General features: G+C 40.7%; 1 protein-coding gene across 3 annotated transcripts; it reads left to right on the forward strand.

The window, feature by feature from the left end:
* Positions 1-287: 287 nt before the first annotated feature.
* On the forward strand, positions 288-26,073 carry ctns (cystinosin, lysosomal cystine transporter). 3 transcript variants are annotated; one of them, XM_072390265.1, is made up of 11 exons: positions 288-451; positions 2,499-2,576; positions 2,839-2,917; positions 4,029-4,119; positions 4,521-4,624; positions 7,932-8,069; positions 9,069-9,168; positions 10,062-10,181; positions 10,404-10,574; positions 21,770-21,887; positions 23,147-24,036. In XM_072390265.1, the coding sequence occupies exons 2-11, from the start codon at positions 2,501-2,503 to the stop codon at positions 23,290-23,292; spliced, it is 1,143 nt and encodes a 380-aa protein (XP_072246366.1). In that variant the 5' UTR covers positions 288-451; positions 2,499-2,500; the 3' UTR covers positions 23,293-24,036. The 3 variants fall into 3 exon arrangements, with proteins under 3 accessions (XP_072246366.1, XP_072246365.1, XP_072246367.1); XM_072390264.1 differs by lacking the exon at positions 288-451 and having other exon boundaries at positions 2,414-2,576; positions 23,147-24,037; XM_072390266.1 differs by lacking the exon at positions 288-451 and having other exon boundaries at positions 4,034-4,119; positions 23,147-26,073.
* Positions 26,074-26,338: the final 265 nt, after the last annotated feature.

Below are 26,338 nucleotides of genomic sequence, written 5' to 3' on the forward strand. Positions count from 1 at the left end.
AATGGACACACAACAGAAATAATATTTCCCCACTGAATTTTTCATTTCCGAGTTTTATTTTTAAGCACATAAAATAAAATTAGTTTATCTGTTTTCAATATCTTTTTAACACAACAAAAAGCGGGGGAAAGGTTCGTTTGACCTAATAACGTTTCTAATAACTCATTGTAGAGAAATTCCCTTTATTTAGCAGTGCGCGTTCCCGCAATAGGCACAATAAGATTTAGGCCAGGGAACTCCTTTCTGTGAGGTGACGTACTAAACCACTGCGTGGAGCGATTTTCGAGTGTAACTAAGTCCAGAAGGTGGCACTAATGTAACGTTGTTTGAGACAGCTACACCAAGGCTCAGTGAAAAGGGAGAAGAAGAAATGAATAGTAAAATAAGAGGAAGCAAGGGAGGAAGAAGCGAAAGAATCATCTCGTGACCTATAGCTGAAGGCACCCGACAGGTAAAGTTTTTCACACATCAAGCTCCATGTACAGTAAATGAGTGGGACGCGGTCAGTAACTTGATGTTTTTATTGGTAATGGGGTATTTGCTGGTAACAGGTATTTAGCTGTCCTGTTGGCTGACAGCTTCCTGCGGCTTCCTTCCTATCATACAGCTGTGTATTGTATAAGTAGTCCCACAAGTTTGCGGCTGAGACCGATGTTGATATTTATAAAGTGCATCGTTATTAGATAAAACTTTTTTTTTATTTTCGTGAAGACTTCAACATATTTAAGGAGCTTCTGACTTTGACTGCCAACATCTGCACATTTAATCACGTGATCTGTTGCGTTTAAAGCCACACTGCTACCTGCTCTGGTCTGTCCTCAGTTTACCTTCTTGCTTTTATGTTTCTGATGCTTATCAGTGCAGCTTGGATTAAAGGATCAAAATGGGCTACATGAGGAAGTAGAACTTGACTTGTCCCTTCGCTTCTCAACTTGTTCAACAGCATTTCACAAGTTATATTCAGTTCAACAGTCAGTCTCCTCAGCAGAGGATTTCCCACACACACCTGCAGGCCAGTAAGAGCCTCTGTCATCAGGTCGATGTTGTCTCACTGGACTACGTTTTGTACTGATGCTGTTTCTAATTGATGCTTAATTTGCTCGCTAGAATCTCAGTGTGAGGTTATGCTTTTATAGCTGTTGACCGGAAGTGTTCAGTTACAACAAATGTCAGCTTGGGGCACTTAAAAGATACAGTCTAATTAGAGCCAATGAGAATCCTGTTCCACTAAATACAATCATAATCCAATCAAATCATCCTATTGTTTATCTGCAAATTTATAGCATTCAGCTTGCACTACAGCTCCTTATTTTTTGAAGATACTGTATATATATCTATGTTGTCTATACTTTAATATTCTGCACCAACTATACCAAGTCAAATTCCTTGTAAGTACAAACCTACTTGGCAATAAACCTGATTCTGATTCTGAAATCTGATTCATTAAATTCCAAAATTAGTCCAATTCATACAGAGCCAAGTTTAAAGAAGTAGCCTAGCTAAGGAAACCAACAGATTGCACAAAAAACTTCTCTCTGGTCCAGTCTCCCATCCTGAGCATGCATGAGGCGACTGTGGAGAGAAACAACTCCCTTTTAACAGGAAGAAACCTCTGGCAGAACCAGACTCAGGAAGGGTGGCCATCCGCCTCGACCAGCTGGGGTTTGAGAAGACAGAAAAGAGGGGACAACAAACACCATCACACTATTCAAAGGTTACCTGTTGAGAAAGAAAACACAAGTTAAGGATAACAATAATGCCAAATGTACATAATTTCATATGAGGAGGAAAAAGAGAGCAAAGTGAGGAAAGGTGTAACATAAGAGGCCCCCCAACAATCTAGGCCAATAGCAGCTTAACTATGGGATGTTTCAGGGTCACCTGAGCCATCCCTAACTATAAGCTTTATCAAAATGTAGAGAGGGTGTCTGCTTCCTGAACCCAAACTGGCAGCTGGTTCCACAGAGAGGGGCCTGATAACCTGCAGTCTGAGAGTGAAGTGCTCTGTTGGGAAAATATCTTACAATGAGATCTTTAAGATATGATGGAGCTCGGTCATTAAGAGTTTAATATGTGAGGAGAAGAATTTTAAATTCTATTCTGAATTTAAGAGGGAGCTGATGTAGAGAAGCTGGAGAAAAATATGTTCTCTCCTGTTAGTTCTCATTATAACTCTGGCTGCAGCATTTTGGATCAGCTGGAGACTTTTCAGAGAATTTGCGGGACAGCTCAATAATAAAGAACTGCAGTAGTCCAATCTTGAAGTAACAAACGCACTGGAACAGTTTTTCTGCATCACTCTGAGACAGGACTGTCCTGATTTTGGCAATATTACGAAGGTGAAAGAGGATAGTCCTAGAAACCAGTTTTATATGTGCATCATGATAAATTCTTGTCAAAAATAACAGTAATTGTGAATTAGACTGCTCTGTTTGCCAACATGCCTTGAATCCTTTGCTAACATGCTTTGTACCTTTCTGGTTGCTACCATTTTGCAGAGATGGCTGGTCTGTATTTGGAAAAGAGGTGGCTACCTGCTCAGCTGCTGGCCTTGTGGTTGCTGACTAACATCTCTGGTGACTGTTCTGTTTATGTTGGCTATTTACAATAGCTTTGTACAGTAAACTCACTAAAAATGGCTCTATAAAACCTACAACCATCAGTCAGAGTTGAAAGCCTGTTGATTAGTTTTTATATTTCCATTTATAATGTGGAATTCTTCACATACTGTGTAGTTTAAAATGATAGTCCTGTGCTATCGTTTTGATACCAGTCACTATTTGTTTATGTGGTTTGGGTTAATACGCCATTTTCGTAATATTATTCTTTGTCCTTTAGAGTCCACAGTGTGTCTGTTTGCTCCTGATGCTGTCATACTTGAAAAAAACTCTGAAGACAACATCACTATTACTTCCAGGTAATCACAGACCCATTTCTGAACACTCATAAGAAAACAAAGCTCTTTCTATGTACAATGCTGTGTAAACGTATTCTACCTTCTGCACGTGTTTCACGGTTTATTCTTTTGCATTAGAACGAGCTGTAAACCCTACTGCCACTTTTTGAAAAAAAAGTTTTCTCCAGGAAGACGGAAATTCAAGATGGACATGGTCCTCGTCCAGATTAGTGCTTCATCACATGCATCTGTGTACTCTGCTGTTTGCCTAGCTCTCAAAAGCCAAACTGAAAAGTGATCCGTTTTACTGTCTGCACCTGACTTAAGTCCTATAGAAAATTAGTGTGCTCTTTAACAGTCCCAAACGAAAATAAAACCAGTCAGGTTGTTTGCCGTGCCTCCATCTGGCAGGTGATACAGATGTTTGTTTAATGTCTGCTGTCGTACAGCTGACTCGGGACTGTGAGACGGAATTCACAACAGTCAACAAAACTGTTGTTTGTGAGAAGCATGAAAGAGTCTACCATTTAAATTTAATGATCCAACTTTTGATTGAGTAATGATAAATAAGTACTTAGAAACTTTAAATGTGAGAATTAATTTCTTAAAAAACCGAAGAGTAAGAGTTTTCTCGTGTAGACTCAGCTGCTTGCATGGACTCATATGTGGTCAGTAGTGGTCCTTCTATGTGGCTTAAGATAGATTAGTGTTTAACTGAAAATAAGAACGTGGCCAAAAGTGTCTTAACAAAAACCTGACTCCTTCCCTCACATTACTTAAATCGTATAGAGAAACTGCAGTTACCCCTCCAACAGGAGTTTTAACAATGAAGAAGGAGGAGACATTTCATTCATCAACATTTGGGAGGTTGTAGCTGCATCATCTGCCAAAGCTCATCACACCCTCAGAGTGCTGTCAAAGTACACTTTGTGCATTAGGTCCTGTCTCCTGTATGCTCCACCTGATTCGTGCTTATATGTGAAAACCTTTTTATCCGCTGAATAGGAAAGGTGTAACAACAAAGCACAGAATCCAGACGAAAGGCTCTTTATGTTTTTAATGTAGTCTAAAATCTGCTGTTGGCCTTGTTTGGACTTTAATTTTATCTGTGGTTTTGTGTGCCTTTCCCTAGTTCAGCTGTCAACCGGTCAGCAGAGATTCACTTTAATGTAACCTACAGCTCCAAGAGGAACTACTCATCTGTAATAACACTGCCTGAAGAGGTAGGAACATAAGACAAATGTTTATTCATCACTGACATGAAAGTGGGTGAAAGTTTACTTCCCACTGTCCATGTCTCACATTCAAAACTTTGCACTAAAGCTAAGTTTCTGGTCTCCCCACTTCACCTCTCTGTCAGTAAAAGAATTTGATAGATTTCTTCTGCTAAGGAGTGTGATCTTTTTTTCGGCTGCCGGAAATAGCTAAGTTCTTGTTTTTATAAAGCTCGAAACAGAGAGCAGCATCCCTGTGGGCTTAAGTCACATACAATTGAAAATGCAAAGTTAATTGCATGGGTCATCAATAGAGAGGAGTAGGAATTAGGCATTGTGTAACACAGACTATGAGCTGCAGCTAAAACATCCTTTTGGGATTTTTATTATTAATTCATGTTGTTGTTTAGGTGTTGCTACCAGTGGAAGGTACCTCAGTCAGTTTCACTGTGACAGCCCATGATGTTGGTCAGGTGACTACATACCTGCTTAGCAACAACACAGACTTCAACAGGTTGGTACAGAAGCAACATGTATCCACAACATACATTTCCATCTCTCATGAGTTCCCCCCTGGGTTCACTGTATCAGCAATCCAGCGGGCTGACTTAATGTAGTGCAGCCCAACATCCCAACCCTCCAGGACTCTGCTGCTTGGTTAGCCAGCAAAGCCCTACAAGCCAGAAAATGACCTAATCTTCTTCCCCATTTATGAAAAGCTTTTTGGAAGCTGCAGTTAATCTTGAGGAGAAAGATACTGACAAACCCCATGGGTAGAGTAACTATAAAGGCCACTTAATGGTTTTAAAATGATGCCAAAAATGTTATATTGTGTGTTAAAGTTGCACTTGTTAGAAAAATGAGAATTGAAAAGGTAAATAAGTACAGGAATTTTCTTGTCGTTTGGTTTTCTGTTGATTCTGCAAAAGACATGTTGCATAAGAATATGTGCACAGCTCACTGAGAAAGTCAGACGAAGGCTTTTACCTCAACACCTTGATGTAGGTGATTGTTTATGGAAGCGAATCTTGACCATAATTCAAATTAAAATGCATTTGCAGAAATGCTTTTTCATTTTAATAACGTGGCTGTATTATTTGACTCATAATTGAAATGAGTAATCAATCATTCTATTTGCATTTTAATTTTCTTCTTCAAGAGTGCTCAATCTTTCACTTAGCTAAAAAGAAATAGACATTTGCCGTGATTTAATTTTCAAAATATGCCCCAGCAAATAGATACCAAAATTCAAATTGAAATGTAAAATCTGAAAATTAAAATGCATTTGCAGAAATGCTTTTTCATTTTAAGAATGTGGCTGCATTATTGGACTCATAAATAAAATTAGTAATCAATCCTTCCATTTGCATTTGCATTTTCTTCTTCAAGACTGCATATTATTGTTTTTTTTCGTTTTCATGGTCTGCCCGCAAAGTACTGCTTATGATTCGGGAACGAAAAAGCATTCTGAGCGGCGCAGCAGAGTGACGTCAGCTCTTCTTCAGCTCCCTGCTGACCGAGCTACCCATCTTGTTCGGTAGGGGGCGGTGTGCAAATCTGCATTGCATTACATTGCAAATGTGCCGGGAAATTGATTGAATTGCCAGGTCTTTAGAGGACGCATCACAGATCATGGCGCTCCCTCAAATTGTGCAAACACTGATAGAGTTAGCTGAGCAGGTAGAATCTAATAATATGTCTGATGCCTGTGGACGAGTAGAACAAGTCAGAGAGCTTGGCTGCATACTCTGCCGTCACAGATTTACACATTAATGAGGTTGCCATAGTAAACCTCTGTTCAGTCCTGGAACAGCTGGATGCTGTGGAGCCTCAAATGGGACGAGGACGACCAACCATCAACATCCGTTCGAGTCCATTGAAAATTATTATTAAATGGTTTAAAAATAAAAGAAATAGCGGAGCTGTTCGGCATAGGCCACCAGTCAATCCGTCGGAGGATGCAAAGCAACGGATTGATGTAGCAGACTCCTTATTACTATTATTTGTAAAGGAACTGTGTCCACAACTTTTATGTCCCAACTGGGTTGACGCTAGACATTAAGAAACCGGGCGGGCGGTTAAATCCGCTCTTCATTCATGGAACGGGGTTTACGTCCACTGCTATGTCAGACCTCACGTATCCCTGACGTAGATCACTATAAACAACTCACTGTGATGTCATAAGGGATACAGTATAGTGAGCCATGATTATTGAAATAATTCAGGGGATTGTTCCCTTTTTCTGTAAGTCACTTTGGAAAAAAGCGTCTGCTAAATGAGTAAATGTAAATGTAACTGATCAATGCGAGGCTAATTCTCTGCTCTGACAGCAGTTAAGACTGGCAAAGACTGGATGCTGTTGAGAAAGATTTGAGGCTTAAACTGTCTTTGATTGGGTAAAACATCGGGGAGCTTTGTACCAAGATGCAGACCCCTCACATTAATATGGGTCTCAGACAATCAGAAAACAGAATTCCTTGTTGCCGGGTGAGGTCTTACATAGCAGTGGACGTAAAGCCCCGTTCCATGAATGAAGAGCAGACGTAACCGCCCGCCCGGTTTCTTAATGTCTGGGGGATTGAGGGTGAGTCAACCCAGTTGGGACATAGAAGGGAGCCGCTGATCGTTTAGCTTGGGAGCCGCTGATCTACGTTATAAAAGTTAATTTTAGTGACAGTCACATCAACAATGATCAGGTTAGAACTTTGGCACAAAGCATCAAATGGCAACAATTAAGTTTAGTTGTGGGCACGGTTCCTTTACAAATAATAGTAATAAGGAGTCTGCTACATCAATCCGTTGCTTTGCATCCTCCGACGGATTGACTGGTGGCCTATGCCGAACAGCTCCGCTATTTCTTTTATTTTTAAACCATTTAATAATAATTTTCAATGGACTCGAACGGATGTTGATGGTTGGTCGTCCTCGTCCCATTTGAGGCTCCACAGCATCCAGCTGTTCCAGGACTGAACAGAGGTTTACTATGGCAACCTCATTAATGTGTAAATCTGTGACGGCAGAGTATGCAGCCAAGCTCTCTGACTTGTTCTACTCGTCCACAGGCATCAGACATATTATTAGATTCTACCTGCTCAGCTAATTCTATCAGTGTTTGCACAATTTGAGGGAGCGCCATGATCTGTGATGCGTCCTCTAAAGACCTGGCAATTCAATCAATTTCCCGGCACATTTACAATGTAATGCAATGCAGATTTGCACACCGCCCCCTACCGAACAAGATGGGTAGCTCGGTCAGCAAGGAGCTGAAGAAGAGCTGACGTCACTCTGCTGCGCCGCTCAGAATGCTTTTTCGTTTCCGAATCATGGGCAGTACTTTGCGAGCAGACCATGAAAACGAAAAAGCAATAATGTGCAGTCTTGAAGAAGAAAATGCAAATGCAAATGGAAGGATTGATTACTAATTTTATTTATGAGTCCAATAATGCAGCCACATTCTTAAAATAAAATAGCATTTTCTGCAAATGCATTTTAATTTTCAAATTTGACATTTCAATTAGAATTTTGGTATCTATTTGCTGGGGCATATTTTGAAAATTAAATCTAAAATGTCTATTTCTTTTTCATTTTAATTAAGTGAACGATTGAGCACTCTTGAAGAAGAAAATTAAAATGCAAATAGAATGATTGATTAATAATTTAATTTATGAGTCAAATAATGCAGCCACATTCTTAAAATGAAAAAGCATTTCTGCAAATGCATTTTAATTTGAATTATGGTCAAGATTCGCTTCTATAATTGTTAAACACAGTTTATTTTGAATACTGGTCTACCATTCAGTTTTGTCTGCTTCTTTCTGTAGTTTTTTTGTCAGGATCCGCTTCATGGTCATCCACAGCAGCATTCTGTCAGTTATCTGTCAAGTGATAGGCTGGATTTACTTCCTGGCCTGGTCAGTTTCCTTCTATCCACAAGCCTGCGGAAACTGGAGGAGGAAAAGGTAGCCCCCTGCTCCCCTTTTTTTGTCTGTCCTCTGCTTTTCTTCTGCATCTTTTTATGTCAATTCGGATCAATTTATTTGTATAGTGCAATTCAAGGCAATTGGAGTTCAATTCATTGTAATCATAATCCAATGGAATCCAATTAATTAAATTCAAAGTAATCCAATTCATTCATCTAGAGCCAATTCAAAAACAATTTCCTAGCTAAGGAAACCAACAGATTGGACCAAAACTTCTCTTCAGTCCAATCTCCCGTCCTGAGCATGTCTAAGGCGACTGTGGAGAGAAATGACTTCCTTTTAACAGGAAGAAACCTCTGGCAGAACCAGACTCAGGAAGGGTGGCTCGACCAGCTGGGGTTTGACAAGACAGAAAAGAGGGGCCAGAACACCGTAACACCATTCAAAGGATACCTGTTGAGAAAAGGGAAACACAAGTTAATGACCACAATAATGTCACACGGACTTAAAAACATGTACAGTTAAAACTGGAGAAATACAATGTAACATAAGATGTAATGTATGTGTAAAACATGGTTTATATGAATTACAGATACTGACAGTATCTGAGGTCAGTACACTGCAACAAAGCTCTCTGGATGGACTCAAATCTTCCAGTTAAATAATCAACATCTTTAATCCAAGTTTCCCAGACACCCTGACAAAATGTTTATTTTTTTGTGATAAAAAATTAAAAGTCAAATTATTTATATATAATCCACCTTAACCCGATAATATGGTTTGTGTGGTATTTTAATAATGATTTAACCAGTTGCAATCCTTCCCAAATGGCATCTAAATATATTTCAGATGTTTTTTTCCTCTGATCTGTGTTTTACATAGTCCATTCAGGTCATTGTGTGACCTCGTGACTTGACAGCCAGGAGGTTGCTGGTGGTTTTTATCTTTCTCTGATATGTCTAATGAGGCTGGATGTCAAAAGATGGTGTACATGTTTAAGTGAAATGAAACTAATGAATTTAACATGTCTGTCCTCAGTGTTGTAGGTCTCAACTTTGACTTCCTGGCTCTCAACCTCACAGGCTTCATTGCTTACAGTGTCTTCAATATAGGGATGTTCTGGGTACCTTATATAAAGGTAACTACAGCACCCAAAAAGGCACTTCACTGGTCACACACATGAAGGCTGACAGTCAGGTTTGGTTTTGTTGAACCTGGAGGGAGATTCCAGAAAGGCTTGCGACTGTAATCATACCTGAACGACCAGAAGACAAATCTCAAAAACCTTACACTCCAATGTAATTTTTCTAAAGGGACATAAAATAAATGAAGTTGGACATGTTAAAGATCCATGTGAGGCAAGTTATTGTAAAGATTTAACTCCTGAAAGAGTTAGTTTGAATCATAGTCAGGAGGTGCTCAGCATGACCGCAGTCGATCCGTTAACAATAACAATGTCTGTGTCACAGCCATGGGTCGATGGTGGTGGATGTCAATGAGTACAGAAGGGACATGTGACCTTTTTGGTTGATGGAACAGCAGATAGTCCGTCGAGCTCTGGATCATCAGTGGGGATTTTGCTATGCATGCTTGGAGATAACCATGGTCAGTACCAGGAGTTGGTTGCAGACTGAGTCAGATGCAACCTGATTTTACTGATGTTGGAAACATGACTGAGAGTTCAACACAGCATGGTCAGAGGAGGACTTGTCATCAGCCATCACACCCAAGCTTTTTCAGAGTCATTATTGTTGAGATAGTTTATTAAATCTATCCCATATTTCACAAGTTATTTCAGTTCACTTATGGACTGTTGGGAATACAATGGGGGAAAAAACAACAGCTTTTTAATCAGAAGAAACCCCTGGCAGAACCTGGCTCACCAAGGGTGGACCTCTGTTGCCTGTTTGATGTCAGGTGACACCATTGTTTAGAAACTTAGATGATTTCTACACAGTATATAGTGCCTGCTTATAAGCATGTAGTGTGCAAAGAGCTTGCTGTTTATGCTGCTGTGCTCTTGCCCTGTAGGAGGAGTTTCTTAAGAGAAACCCTAATGGAATCAACCCTGTCAACGCTAATGATGTTTTCTTCAGTCTCCATGCCGTCTTGCTCTGTGTCGTCTACATCAGTCAGGCAGTGGTGTATGAGGTATGTGTCTATAAAGTGGAAATTATTTATGGAGTGAAGGTTAAAAATGTTACGTTGCACCTTGAGAGGAGAGGGGGCCTCTGTAGGTTTTTGGAGTGAGGAAATATAAAAGCCATATCCTTCCAAGTCTCTCATACCAGCACTGTTAGGAAATGAGACTTAATTGCTTCATGAAAAGAACCCTGTATCATTGCGTAACCCTCTGTTTCCTCTCTCTTCCAGAGGGGGAGTCAGAAAGTCTCATGGACAGCCTTGTTTTTGTTGCTGATTGGCTGGGCATTTGCTTTGATCAGCTTATTTCTTGCTATGGCCAAACAAATCACCTGGCTGGATTACCTTTACTACTTCTCCTACATTAAACTAGCAGTCACTATCATCAAATATGTACCGCAGGTAAGCTACACATAAGTATGTACAACATGTTGAACTGCTATGGGCGTTTTTGACCATGTACAGAGGCTGAAGCTCCTCACCGAAGCTGGCCTGTGTTTGAAGTCCCGGCCTGGCCCCTTTGCTGCCTGTCGCTCTCAGGCAACTTTCGAATAAAGGCCACGAGTGCCAAATAATCCTTTAAAAAGAAAAATAATAGTCCAAATAATCCTTTAAAAAGAAAAATAATAGTCCAAATAATCCTTTAAAAAGAAAAATAATAGTCCAAATGATCCTTTTTGTAAAAATATGAATGCTTGTTGTTTATGATAGAATCATGTTCCACAAAAATTGTAATGATGTGTCTGTCCTTGAAGATTATTTTCCAAAAACAGTGCACCATGTCAAAAACAATTTCCTAGCTAAGGAAACCAACAGATTGGACAGAAACCAAGTGTACCACATCAGTTGCTGTGCGTCAGCCTTATTGGCAGCAAGTCTGTGTAGCTCTAAATTTTGTTAGTCGTTCATATAATTATGTTATGTTTAGTTTTTATCTAAACTGTTTTAGTGATCTGCTTTTTATTTTCTTTTTCTTTTTTTTTGGGGGGGGGGTCTAGTTGCATAGCTGCAGACACCTATTGTTATTGCAGCTTTTCTTATTATTAGGGGTCTAGCAGCGTAATTTACAAATTGTGACAGATTCTCATGAAAATTGGCACAGAGTATCTTTGGACCAATCCGCACAAAAGTTAGGAGGCGGATTCTTCAATTTAAACTTTTTTCACCCACTCAACCAATCAAAGTTGGCGGCTTAGAGGCCAAACAGGAAGTGAGGTCATATCTCAGCAACCGGTTGATCTTTTGATGTCAAACGTCTAACACAGACTCAAAACCCCTTCTTTAAGAGGCCCAAGAATTTTGGTGACCTTAGACCTTTAAGGGGCGCTATAGTTAGCAAAAAATGCATTTTTGCTCATATCTTTGGACCCGTTTGTCCAAATTTCACAAATGAGGTAGCCTTGGAATTCCTGGATGTATATGAGGTGAACTGTGACATCATCTTGGCTTCTCCGACATTTTGAATTAAATCAAAAACCTTCAAAAAGTATGACAGGTCACCCAGATTGTCTGATTTCCACGGGACTTGACACATAGAATCTTCAGACCAAGCCTCACTAAAAAGCTATCATGTGGAAAGTTCGCTTCCATTTGCCCTAGCAGCCAATCAAACTCAGCGCTGACATGCCAAACAGGAAGTGAGGCCATATCTCAGCAACCATTTGATCATGAGACGTCAAACTTCTAACACAGACTCATGACCAAGTTTTTAAGAGGCCCAATAATTCTGGTGAACTTTGACCTAGGGGGCACTATAAGTAGCAAAAATGCATTTTGCTCATAACTTTGGAGCCGTTGGTTCAAATTTCACAAATGAGGTACCGTTGGAATCCCTGGATAAAGACGAGTTCACCGCAAACACCAAACTTGGTGTATGGACTCATGATGCCTTCCTGAGCAGCCATAGGCTTATCTGAGCTTCTGCTAGACCCCACCATCGCTGCTTGCAGCTATATTTTATTATTATTTTTTGACAATGTGCACTGCTACCAGTACTAGAGCAGTGTACACAAGAGAAGAACTGTCAGCACTGTCTGCACTGTCTGAGCTAAAAAAGCTGTACCGTGGATGCAGAGCTGGAGCAAAACGAAAGGCAAATAAGCACAACAGGAGGTGGAGGTACAAGCCTTTTCTGCCCTCTGTGATTATGGGAAACGCTAACTCACTACTGAACAAGTGTGATGAGCAAGAGGCACTTGTGCGGAACCAACGGCTGTATAAGGAGAGCAATTTGATCTATCTGTCTGAGTCCTGGCTGAACGACAACAAACCAGACTCATGTGTGGACATACCCGGCTTCACAGCCGTACGAGCAGATTGTGAGCAGAGTACGAGCTGTAAGCGGAAAGGCGGGGGTATTATCATGTTTTTTAATCAGAGACTGGTTAACCCGCGCAATGTGACCGTTAAGGAGAGGGTATGTTGTCCAGACATTGAACTGCTGTCAGTTGGTTTCTGTGCGTTCAATGCGCCCAGACAGTTCCGATATACAGTCGTCATCATGGTTTTCATTCCACCAAGGGCAGTGCCTACAATGACATATGACGTCATCCATGACGCCATTGCTAAAATACAGACCCAGCATCCTAAGGTACTCATTGCAATCACAGGGGATTTCAGCCACGTGTCTCTATCCTCTTGCCTGACTGGCTTTGTACAGTATGTGGACTGTCCAACACGTGGAGAAAGGACATTAGATCTGTTCTTTGCTAACATGAAGGAGGCTTACAGGGCAGCGTCTCTTCCACCACTGGGTAGATCTGATCACAGCATGGTCTATCTACAACCCACATACAGACCTTGTGTACAAAGACTTTCTGTTACTACCAGATCTTTCAGGAAGTGGTCACCAGAGGTGAGTGATGCATTGAGAGACTGCTTTGATGACACAGACTGGGCTGTACTGCTGGAGGAAGAAGAAATGGACATTGATATGGACAGGAGGGTCAGCACCATCACTGGCTACTTTAACTTCTCCAGGGACACTGTGATTCCACTGTGATTCCACTGAGGACTGTAAGGTGCTATCCAAATAACAAACCACGGATCAACAGCGACATCAAAGACCTGAAAAAGAGGACGTTCCTGAATGGGGATGGAGAAAGGTGGAGGAGTGTACAACAGGAGCTTAACAAGACACTATGTTGAGCTAAGGTGGAGTACAAGAAAAGGTAGTGAGACAGCTGGAGAACAATAACACCAAGGAAGTGTGGAGGGGCATGAGGACCATCACTGGATACAGACTGAAAAACTGTCTGTGGAAGGTGATGTGGCTCAGGTCCTTCAATGTCTGTAGTGATATGATATGCATGTTTTATCACACTATCATTGAGAATGCACTATTCTATGCTGTTGTCTGCTGGGGGAGTTGCACTACAGACAAAAACTGTAGGTGCCTGGACAAACTGGTGAAAAAGGCCAGTTCTGTTGTAGGTAGAAGACGAGCCCCTTTCAGTGCTGTGGTGGAGCAACGGATGAGGAGAAAATTATATTCTGTTTTGGAGAATAATAAACATCCCCTTCCCAGTATCCTGGCAGGTCAGAGGAGCAGTTACATTAAGAGGTTCAGGAGGTCCTTTGTCCCCACAGTCATAAGGCTTTTTAACAGTGACATGTTCTTCTCAACTTTATTTATTTATTTAGTCATAGGTTATTATTATTATTATTAGTAGTAGTAGTAGTATTGTTGTTGTTGTCTAATATACAACCATTGTAAATTTTTAGAATTTTTTTATAAAGTTTTTGAGCTACTTGACAAGTTTGAATTTACCCCACTGGGGGATGAATAAAGTATTAGTCTATTCTATTCTATCATACCCATGTACATATCTTTCAGGTTTTCTCCTTAAACTGACAGAATTAATTAAACTGCATTATTTCATGTTCTATCTATGGTACTATTTACTTAAATTGATCAATACTGCATACACAACCATTGGCAAACATGATTGTAACACCACACATATGTTCATTCAGTTTTTTTTTATCTCGTAAGAAAATGAGCAAAACACAAACCACCTAATTTTAGTACTGAACATTTTGGTGACCTAAAAAAATATATAACATTGCTGATATTTTTGGCAGTTTTTTCTGAAGAAATGGGAAAAAATTATCGAATCATGAACTTAAAAAAGACACAGTCATTCCTCAGTTTCAGCTCCTCTATATTCTATATGTGAATTCTTGCAGGACTTCACTAATAAAACAGGATTCTTCATTAGTCAGGTTCCATCTTTCTTGTTTGGCAGCTGACGGATCAACTCTTTTTTTTCAGTTTCCACCATAAAGTTGAACTCAGATTGAGACTGTTAGCTGGTCACGTCACTGAGCTGATGTCTTTCCTGAAAAAAAGTTTGAACACTCTTTACTGTGTGATTCCACTTGTAGATTTCCTGTCAAGGCTGCCATCTCCCCATGTCCTTTACCTGACAACAACCCCATTACTGATGGTGGAAATGTGCTTGCTTTCTTCAGCCAGTCATCTTTCTATGTTTCATTGGACCAAACTAAAGTTCTAACATCATCTCCTCTTCCAAAGCTGATTGGTGATTCATCTCTGAATCTCACCTCCATCCAACCATCCACAGTCTATGACTGCTTCTCTTCAGCCCACTGTAACCTGGTTTCCTTCTCTTTAAGTGTTGGTGATGGTTCGTTTGGCTTTTCTGGATGGAAATCTCATTTCCCTCAGCCCGTGCCTTACAGTTGGCTCACAAACATTGGCTCCCGTTTATGACCATTTTTACATTTTCTGTTTTCAGACATAATGGGTTTTCTGTCTTGACGTCTGCCTTGGTCAACCTGTAGGTTTCTTTTCTACAAACTTTCTGTTTTGTTTGAACTCGTTCCAAATTTAAGACACAGCTAACTAGGAACAACCAACATCTTTTGGCACACCTCCTTGAAATACCTCCTTGATGTAGTTTTATAATCCTTTCTATGATTTTTGCTGTTTTACAAACCCAGAATGTCAAATTGTTAAGCGTTTTTCAATAATTTCATCCATCCATCCATTGTCTTCTGCTTATCCGAGGTCATGTCTTGGAGGCAACATGTCCAGGAGGGAAACCTAGACTTTTCTCTCGCCAGTAGCACTCTTCAGCTCAACAGAGAAACCACAATGCTCCCTAGGTGAACCCTTGGTGTGACAATCAGACCTTCCAACACCATTGAGTAAACTTTCCTGAGTAGTACCACAACCTAGGACAAACCCTACTTTCCCTTTCAGAGTCGCCAAATGGTTTACTAGAACATCCTTGAGGCCAACCGAAAATCCTTCTTGTTCGCCTCACCGAATTCCTCCCCGAATTTTAGGTCCAGCAACGATCAGTGCTGCAGCCCTTTTGGAATCTATCATATTTATCTGATAGATTCCAGTTTGTTCTTGTAAACGAAGAATCATCCTCACACACCAGAGTAAGTTTTGGAGTTCCACAGGGTTCTGTTCTTGTACCAATTCTTTTCACTTCATACATGCTTCCATTAGGTAACATTATTAGACAGCATGGTATGAATGTCCATTGCTATGTTGATGATAGTCAGCTGTACTTATCTATGAAACCAATAGGTCAGTCGGACTACAAGCATGTCTTAAACACAAAGACCTGGATGACTCAGAACTGTCTACTTCTAAATTCAAATAAAACTGAAGTTGTTGCCTTTGGACCTGAGTGCTTTGTGTCATGTCAAAACGCTGAAGTAAAAACCTCACAATGCAGGAAAATGTGATTTATACCAGTTGAGGAAGACTGGCTTTTAGTCTAAGGGAGTGTTGTGGGTATGTGTTGAGTATGAATGAGCCAATAAAAGGTTTGGGGAGGAATGTTCAGCTAATGAAGGAATGATTATTGTACTGTCAACTGCTATGATAAGCTGCACCATGGCTTTGCGAGGACAAATTTGGATGAACAAAGCGTATTCCAGGGCAAGCTGGACACAATTGTGAACCACAGGAGGTGTCTGGGAAGAAGTTGTAGGTTTGGATGAGGGCTAACTCTCACAGCTGGATTTTGTCAGCAAGCTGCAAGGGTTTGTCTTCAAGTTAGTGTAGGTGTCATTGCTCAGTTTACATGTTATTGTTTGGGGGTATCCTGTGTGTCTGCGTGCAAACTTGTATGTAGAAAGGGGTTTCAAATTGAATAATTGTCTTGGTCTGACCATAATGTATGGCACCAATGGCAGAAAAAACACTAAAATCTAACAATATTTTCCCAACTGAGCACTTCGCTCTCAGACCCCTCTCTGTGGAACCAGCTGCCAGTTTGGGTTCAGGAAGCAGACACCCTCTTTTGATAAAGCTTTGATAAAGGGATGACTCAGGTGACCCTGAAACATCCCATAGTTAAGCTGCTTTAGGCTTAGACTGCTGGGGTAGGGGGGCTCCTATGTCACACCTTTCTTCACTTGGCTCTTTTTCCCCCTTTTATTTCCTCATATGACATTATGTACATTTGGCATTATTGTTGTCATTAACTTGTTTCTTTCTCAACAGGTATCCTTTGAATGATGTTATGGTATTTGTTGTCCCCTCTTTTCTGTCCTCTCAAACCCCAGCTGGTCAAGGCGGATGACCAGCCTATCTGTGTCTGGTTCTGCCAGAGGTTCTATTCCTGTTCAAAGGGAACAGGAATAGAACTCTCCACAGTCGCCTCAGGCACGCTTAGGAGACAGGAGATTGAACTAAAGAGAAATTTGGGTGCAATCTGTTGGTTTCCCTTGCTCAGAAATTGTTTTTGAATTGGCTCTGTATGTATGAATTGGAATAATTTTGAATTTGATTAATTGGATTTGATTTGATTATGATTACAATGAATTGGACTCTAGTTAGCTTGAATTGGACCGTATTATTGAATTGCCTTGAGATGACAATTGTGATTTGGCGCTAAATGAATTGGCCTCAGCTCCTGCAAGCTGCATATGCAATGGAGGTCCTGAACATAGTCCATTCGCATTCCATGTGCCCAGCCTCACCTGGTAGATGAGAAAAATTCTCCCGGAGCTGCGAGTTGAAGCATTTGTGGACAAGAGCCTCTGCCGGACATTCTCAGTTCACCCCCACTACTCGTTTGGGTTTACCAGGTCTTCCCTCCCAATGGATCCAGCTCACCACCGGGTGGCGATCAGTTGACGACTCTGCCCCTCTCGTCACCCAAGTGTCCAAGAGATATGGCTACAGGTCTGATGACACGACTACAAAGTCGATCATCGACCTTTGGCCTAAGGTGGCCTTGTACCAGACAAACTTATGAACCATCTTATGCTCGAACATGGTGTCTATAATGATCAGCTTGCACTGAAGTCCAAAAGCAATGCAGCACGAGGGTTTAGACCAGGGAGGCTGTTCCTCCCAATCACACCTCTCCATGGGACTTATTTACAAATTGTGTGTACGCTCAAAGAAAGTGGCGTACGCTCTTTTTCACATCAACGATCAGATGTGTCAAGAGTGAAATGACCGTGGAAATGTGCGCTGCCTCACGCCAACTCCATGGCTGGCCTACACACTTTTCTACAGTTGTTGATTCTTTGGCGACACTTACAGGTGATTTTGGGAAACTGTTATGATGAATACATGTGAAAACAATTAGTCCTCAGAGTGAGTGATGTGCACATTTGATACATTTGATTTGATAAACAATTAACACTGAACAATAAACACACCCACGTGTCTGCAATTAAATGAATGGATATAAAAGCATGTGCAAAGTGATGCAATGCATACCATTAAAAACAAAGACTGCTTTAGCAGTATTAGAAGACATTGCAAATGGTGCAATTTGAAGAGGGCGTGTGTTCAGAGACGGAGAGGATTTGCTGGCAGATGATGACAAGTGACTCATCAGCTGCTTTAGGTTCCCGAGGGGAATCCTTCTGGAAATGTGCGCAGAGCTGCAGCTGGGGTTGGAGCACAACACAGCGAATAGCCATGATTACCACACTGGAGTTCCTAGCAACTAGGGCATTCCAGAGGGAGCTGGCCAACCTATTGGGACTGTGCCAGTCAATCCTGAGCTGAGCCATCCCAGCCGCGTGGGACAGATTTATCCCGGAACTATCCTCGACATTATCCCACACATCTCAGCCAGGTTCAAATTCCCATGCAGTTGAACAGGCCATCGACTGCACACACATCGCTATAAAAGCGCCATCACATGATGAATTTGTATATGTTGACAGGAAACATTTTCATTCGATCAATGATAATATGTGATGCGCAAATGTAATAAACCAACATTGTGGCCTGGTTCAACACACGATTCATACATTCTGAGTAACAGCATTGTTGGGAACAGACTACATTAGTCTGTGCGCAATGTTTGGCTTCTTGGTGAGTAACTTTATTCGTATAATTGTCCTAATATAATTCCCCATGACGTGCACTGAACATGTGTGCCTCCAATTTCTATCTCGTCTTCACAGCATCATAACTAGTCAGTGGTTAAAGTTAGTGGCTTGCTGTTTTTTGCTGGTTAAACTACATCTTAAGATCTTTCTAACAAGCCCGATTATCTCTGTGTGCAACGTACTCATGTTAATAACCCCGTGCGTAAAGTGTGAAATGTCTTAACCAGCCTCACCTTTTCCCCTGCGCACTTCTGCACTCACTGTATGAACATGTTTGTTGCGAGTTACACAAATGCAAATACAAGGTATTCACCTTGGGGGTAATCAGAATCACCCACACATGCTCCCACCACTCCTGAGAGAGCAGTGTCACCCATAATCACGCCGACTCACTGTTCAAACAGGGTGGGCCCCTCTTCTCCTGTCCCCCCGCCTGTTTTGGCCACACTTAGGCAGTGGGCAGCCAGTCTCCGCTTCACAGCCACCTTGATGTCGGACCACTTGTTCTTCACCTCTGCTTGTGTGTGCCTCTCAGAACCCTCAGCCTTGAATGGCCTCGCACATGCTCTCCCACCCACTCCTCTTACGTGTGCTGCTTATCCCGGTGAATTTGAGCATACGCCATGTTTCAGTAGGAAATCCACGCAGGTTTTTGTACATGAGGCCCCAGGTCACCTCATCAATGACCACATGGGCAGTGAAGTCTCACAGAAGAACAGTGGAATCCCTATATGGCACCCTCTCCAGGGCCCTCATGTACAAAGACTTGCATGGATTTCCTACTGAAACATGGCGTACGCTCAAACCAAAATGCCCTCTTAACGTACAAAAATATCCGGATGTATCAATGTGTGCGTACGCATGAATCCAAACACCTTTCGTTTGTTCATCCCAATCAACGTGGAATTGAGCGCACATGTCCACGTCTCCTCTCTGTCCATGCCCCTACTTAAATATGCAAATCGTATCTAAATGAGCCCTGCACCTGCGATTCCTCTCTCTGCATGATCAGAAAATAAATAAAAATAATGAGTAAGATGGGGAAAAAAGAATAACTTAACGGAAAGCAAGATGGAGGTGCTACTTTCTGAAGTGGAGGCCCGCAAAAATGGGCTCTTTGGCACGCTGTCCTAAGATATAAGCAGCAAACGTGAGAGGAGAGAGTGACCGAGGCCTTTAATTCTGTGGGGTCTGAGAAGCGCACATAAGCAGAGGTGAAAAAGAAGTGGTCCGATATTAAAGTGGATGTGATGCAGAGACTGGCTGCCCACCGCCGAAGTGTGGCCAAAACAGACAGGGGAGGCTGTTTGAACAGAGAGTCGGCACAGCTACGTGTGACACTGCTCTCTCAGGGGTGGTGGGTGGTGGAGTGTGGGTGACTCTGATTACCCCCAAGGTACCTATGTATTTGTGTAACTCGCAACAAACGTGTTCATACAGTAACCTATAGTGAAGAAGTGCACCGGGGAAAAAGTGAGGCTGATTAAGACATTTCACACTTTACGCAGAGGGTTAGTAACATTTGCACACAGAGACGATCAGGGGCTTGTTAGAAAGATCTTAAGCTGTTCTTTAACCATCAAAAAACAGCAAGATACTAACTTTAACCACTATGATGCTGTGAAGACGGGATAGAAATTGGGGGCGCACATGCTCAATGCACGTCACGGGGAATAATATTAGGACAATTACAGGAATAAAGTTACTCACCAAGAAGCCCCCCATCGCGCACAGTGCCAGCTTGCAGTCTGGTCCCAACAATTCTGTTACTGAATGTATGAATCGTGTGTTGAACTTTGTGGGCCACCCCCCTTTGCACATCACATACGATCCCGATGTATGATGGAATGAAAATGTTTCCTGTTGATATACAAATTCATCATGTGATGGCGCTTTTATAACACTGTGTGTGCAGTCGATAGCTCCGACTACATTAGGAAAACTGGCTCTCGCTTCAAATTGCGCTTCAATGTTGGCCTGTTCAACTGCATTGTGGGAATTTTATATATCTGCTGAGTTGCAGATAATTCCGTCCCACTTGGCTGGCATGGCTCGGCTCGGCTCAGGGTCGACTGGCACAGTCCCAATCGGTTGACCAGCTCCCTCTGGAATGCCCCAGTTACTTAAACCCCAGTGTGCACATCATCTTTGTCACAAGGAGCGCATGACTCCTCGCTGTGTTATGCTCCAACGCCAGCCGCAGCTCTGCGCACAGTTCCAGGTCGATTGCCCTCAAAACGGCTGATGAGCTAGTTGTCATCGTGTGCCAGCAAATCCTATCAGTCTCTAAACACATGCTCTCTTCCAATTGCACCATTTACAATGTCTTCTAATACCGCTCAAGCAGCCATTGTTTTTAATGGTATGCATTGCACCACTTTGCGCATGCTTTTATATCCACTCGTGTAATTGCAGACTCATGGATGTGTTAATTGTTCATCAGTGTTAATTGTTCATGTGTCTCAAATGTGCACATCACTCATTCTGAGGACAAATTGTGTTCTCATTTATTTATTATAACAGTTTCCCAACATCACGTCTAAGTGTCGCCAAAGAATCAACAGCTGTAGAAAAGTGCGTACGACAGCCCTGAAGTTGGCGTGAGGCACCGCGCATTTCCACGTTCATTTTGCTCTTGATACATCTGATCGTTGATGTGAAAAAGTGTGTACGCCACTTTTTTGTGTGTACGCACCCTTTGTACATGAGGCCCCAGGACACCACACAGAGACTCCAAGAAGGCTGGGTAATCTGAGCTGCTGTTTGGTGCATATGGACAAACAACAGGCAGAACCTTCATTCCTGCAACTTAAAGCTATAGGGAGGCAAATCTCTCTCTCAATGGAAAAGACTAAGGCACTCAGCGTCACATTGCAGCCGACCTAGAATTTCCTCCTCACGATTTGTGAGTCTGAAAGTAGCTTCCTGTTGCTTATTCGGGCTGGACCCAGCTGAGCCCCAAGAAGCCAATGCTCGGCCACCAGGCGCTCGCCAGTGAAATTTTCCTCTACCACGTTGAGATGGTGATTCTACAAAGGGGCACTTAATTAATTACTTAATTTTTGATTTATTTAACCAAAATAAAACAACTGAACATTCTCCATGAGTTGTGATTCCATAAGTTTTGCCAGGGTTTGTATGAGGTAGTCTTTAAATGCTATTGAACATAATTACTCCAATTGGTCATGGTGTGTGTTAAACAGTTATTTTGAATCCTTATGATGGTGGTTTGTTGGGTTTCTGGCTGTTCCAAGGCTTACATGAACTACAGGAGACAGAGTACGGAAGGGTGGAGTATTGGAAATGTGCTGCTGGACTTCACTGGTGGAACCCTCAGTATTCTGCAGATGATCATACAGTCATACAACAATGGTGAATATTCTACTTTGTGTTTTTAATATTTCTATGTTGTAATTTATTTGAGGTTAAGTTTTTTTAATCCACAGCTTGATGGAGAGTTTACGGTCAAACATCAAAATGGTGGATAAGATGATCATAGGTGTCCACTTCTTAATCTCTTCTGAATTATCCTCCACACTATATTTCATCCACTATATTTCATTAGTTAATCAACAAATATTTATTTATTAACTGAAAGTTTATTTTGCTGCACAGACTGATCTTTTTCTCAGGTCATATTTGGAGAAAAAAAAATCTTTCTGATGTTAGGACTTCTACACTTTGGCCTCTTACTATTCTACTATGTGATGAAATTCTTTCCTTTTAAAATTTCTTTAATTATATATTTTAAGGGTATTTGTACTATCCACCCATTTTCTATACCCACTTAAGGAGCTGGAGCCTATCCCAGCCCTCACTGAGAAAGAGGCAGGGTACACCTTGGACAGGTCACCAGTCCATTACAGGCCCTCACAGAGACAAATGACCATCCACACTCGCACTCACTCCCAGGGACAATTTTAGAGACCCATGCACACATGGGGAGAACATGGAAACTCCACACAGAAAGAACCCAGCTGGGATTCAAACCTGGAAACTGCTTCCAGTGTCGGTGACAGAGCTAACCACATCACCGTGCGGCCCATGCATTTTTGATATGCTTTAGCTAATAGCCTTATCAGTCCATCCAAGATGCTTTATAACATTTATAAGATTAGTCCCTATACATGTTAAGGATAACCTTTGCAAGCTAACTGCTACTGAGAGCAAGGACAAAAGAAGATATTTTCACAATCTAAAACAACTCTAACCTAAATAATCAATCATAGCAGGTCAGCATTCAACTGTATGTGGTAGATTTTTTTTTTAACATATTTGTTTATTTTTTAACATGTCACTATTATATTACTAATATATATCAGACTGTTGTTTACTCAACCAATGTCTGTGTGGCTCCACATCTCTGCCTGCACTGTGGCTGCTGAGTATATCCTGCTTCTGATCAGCTGTGGCTCGCACAACAACAGCTATGAGACTATAAAGATTAAATTTCTATGTATTGGGATATTACATACTCTGTGAGAGACAGTGACATTAGTTTACCGAATTTAAATAATTTTGTAAACAATGTGCTGCTGACAATCCTTCCATTTGAGAACCAGTTGATGTCTTACTTATGTAATTATCAGAATATGTTGTTAATACTGATTGTCATGTGTGTCCCTCTTCAGATGAGTGGACACTGATATTTGGCGATCCTACTAAGTTTGGTCTGGGTCTGTTCTCCGTGGTCTTCGACATCCTCTTCATGACTCAGCACTACTGTCTCTACAGACACCCTCCACAGTATGAAGCTGTTGAAGAGCAACAAGACTGATTCTGCAATAAAAAGGAACACATCAGCATGCGATTCAAGCTGCTTAAGAAGTTTATTCTTAGGCAGAAAAAGTGAAAACTGAAATTTCCCAAACAGATTTTCTGTTTCTGATTTAGATCCAGCTGCTTGGACTTCAGAGTTAACTCTGTCAGCAAAAGCAAAAAAGACAAGCTTACGCTGGCTTTTTTTTTGTAAGACACCCTAACTATGTAATAACATATGCAGCAGCGGAGGTTAGAATGTGCGACAAAAAAAAACATGGAGACGAGATAACGATAGACAAATGAAAAAGACAAAAACGTATGTCTTTCTACTACTTCATTCTGTTTCTTTCTTTCTTTGCCTGGATCTTTTTCTTCTTCCTCATCTCTCTATCCTTTCATCTTTCTATCTGTCTTCTTATTCTTTCCATATTTTTCTGATCTTATTTTCTTATTATTTTCTCTGTCTCCTGAGTTTGATTAGCGGAGGCGGGGCATGACGCAGGCTTATGCTCCACTTTCAGCCAATGATATGCCTGAGACTGTTATGGTATTTGTCCGGGGCGTGTAAAGTAGACGATTCAATTCTAGTGTTAAGAGTTTGATAAAACAGAGAAAACTAAATTTCTCCATTCTTTTGTCTTAACACACAATTGTCTAGAGGACTCTGAAAACAACACAACTTGTTAAGATATGAAGGTAAAAGACATGAAATAAACTGGTATAACGAACGTCAAATAGCCAACGTAACATAACATAAATAATGATTGGTGATCTCAAAACTCAGATGTTATCTGTACAGTTATAACATATGATTAACGAACCAAACAATGTTATTTTCCTGTGTTAACCATGGAATACAAAAAGAAACAACAGGAAACATTGGTTAACCGTTACAGTACTTCATTTAAATGTCCAGTTACTGAATTAATTTAGATTTAACTATTCAATACTAAAGACCAATAGGGGGTAGTGTGGCTCCATAGACAAGTTAGTCATTTTCCAAAATAATGATTTCTTCATTATTTCCCAAGTAAGATTGTGAAAAAAAGTCTTAAAATGCAGCTTGTGATTTCCCTGAGAATCTCTTGAAAGAGCTGAACAATTTCAAAAGAGTAGAAAGAGTTGAAATTTGAATAAAATGTTAAATAATTTAGTGTAAAATTTAGAAAAAAAAGCCAGAACCTCCTGAAAGAGCTGAACATTTTGAGACCAAATTAGTTGAAATTGGTGAAAATATGCCAAAAATGTTTAGGTTGAAAAGAGTAGAAAGAGTTGAAATTAGTGTTTTTGAAACTGTAATATTTCAAAATTTGCTTAATATTTGAAAAAGCTGAACCATTTGGTAATAGCTGAATGTCTTGTGACCCGTTTAAAATTTGCTGAAAGTATGTAGAAGTAGTTAGGTTGAAAAGAAGAGAAAAAAAATGCTAAAAAAGCTGAAAATAGTGAAAATTTTGTAGAAACTTATTAGCTGAAGTTTCAAAAAGCCTGAAAAGTATTTCTGAAAGGCCCTGGAGCTGGATGAAGGCAGAAATAAGAAAAGAAAAATGCAAAAAAGATGGGCAATTAGAAGGTACAGCTGTGAAAGGCATTTTTGAAAGGTGTTGGAGCTGAATGAAGGCAGAAAAGAGAAGAAAAATACAAAACAAAAAGGGAAAAAAATCAGAAATAAGAGAAACAATGCAGAAGAATTTGAAAATTTAGTAGAAAGTACAGAAAAGAAGAAAAATTCAAAAAGGAATGGCAGTTGGAAGATGCTCCTGTGAAAGTTATTTTTGAAAGGAGCTGGATGAAGGCAGAAAAGAGAAGAAAAATGCAAAAAGTATTGGCAATTAGAAGGTACAGCTGTGAAAGGTATTTTTGAAAGGACCTGGAGCTGGATGTAGGCAGAAAATTGCAGAAAAGAGAAAAAAAATCAATACAAAAAGTGAAAAAATTCATAAAGAAGTTGAAAAACAACAAAAAAGAGTTGCTGTGTTATTGGTTGAAGGAATTTGAAGTTGAAATGACAACTTGAACAATGAGGATAGCTGACCATGCTAAAAAAGCTGAAAATAGTTCAATTTTAGCAGAACAAATAGTTGCAGAAGTATTGGTTGAAGACTTGGTTAAAAACAACAGGAGAAGAAGATGTTGCTGGACCCCAAATTAGTTGGTGATCTGTGAACATATCAGGTTGATGGAGTTGCCTCCATCCATGGAGTGTGCACATTGATTGCGACTTCAGCTGGCACACACAGGTGGAAAAGGCCAGGGTTCATCAGCGCCTCCATTTTCTGAGACGACTCTGGCTGTTTGGCGTCTGTAGAAATATTATGGCTATTTTCTACAGAGCAACAATAGAGTCAATAGTCAGGTATACCTGCAGGTTTGGTAACCTCACAGTCAAATGCAGATCTTAGATCAACTCCCTGGTGAAGACAGCTTCTAAGATCATGGGCCCACCTGCCTTTTCCTATCCACCTTTTTGAGACTTTTTTGAGCAGGCTGCTATCACGCAGGCCAAAAACATCCTCACTGACACATCACTTGGTCAGTCCAGAATAGACATTATTAAACTAAGGAAGAAGGTATAGGGTTCCACTCTGTAAACATAATCACCTCAAATTCTCATTCATCCCCCAATCAATTAAGCTCATTAACGACCAGCTAGGGGAGGAAGAAAAGGAAAGGAAGAGGCAAATGAGGCCGAGGTTATGGCATATGGGTGTATTTTTCTGAATGTATTTTGCACTGCAACACTGCTCTTTTATCCAAGACAAACTTCTCCAATGGAGACGAATAAAGAAACCTTGATCTTAACCTTGTATTTTTGAAAGGAGCTGGATGAAGGCAGAAAAGTACAGAAAAGAGAAGAAAAATGAAAAACTAAAAGTGAAAAAATTATGGAAGAAGACAAACAGTGCAGAAAAATTTGAAACTTTAGTAGAAAGTCACTTGTTGAAGTTTCAAAAGGCCTGATATGTATTTTTAAAGCACCTGGAGCTAGATGAAGGCAGAAAAGTACAGGAAAGATAAGAAACGTGCAAAACAAAAAGCGAATAAATTCAGAAAGAAGAGGA

This window comes from Leuresthes tenuis, unplaced genomic scaffold, assembly GCF_036924035.1.
Source record: "Leuresthes tenuis unplaced genomic scaffold, fLeuTen1.0.hap1 SCAF_7, whole genome shotgun sequence".
Classification (NCBI taxonomy): domain Eukaryota; kingdom Metazoa; phylum Chordata; class Actinopteri; order Atheriniformes; family Atherinopsidae; genus Leuresthes; species Leuresthes tenuis.

Coding starts and splice junctions, on each gene's coding strand:
- ctns (XM_072390265.1), top strand. CDS start 2,501: ATGGCTGGTCTGTATTTGGAAAAGAGGTGGCTACCTGCTCAGCTGCTG. Junction 10,182..10,403: donor GTCAGGCAGTGGTGTATGAG/GTATGTGTCTAT, acceptor TCTCTCTTCCAG/AGGGGGAGTCAGAAAGTCTC. Junction 10,575..21,769: donor TCATCAAATATGTACCGCAG/GTAAGCTACACA, acceptor GGCTGTTCCAAG/GCTTACATGAACTACAGGAG.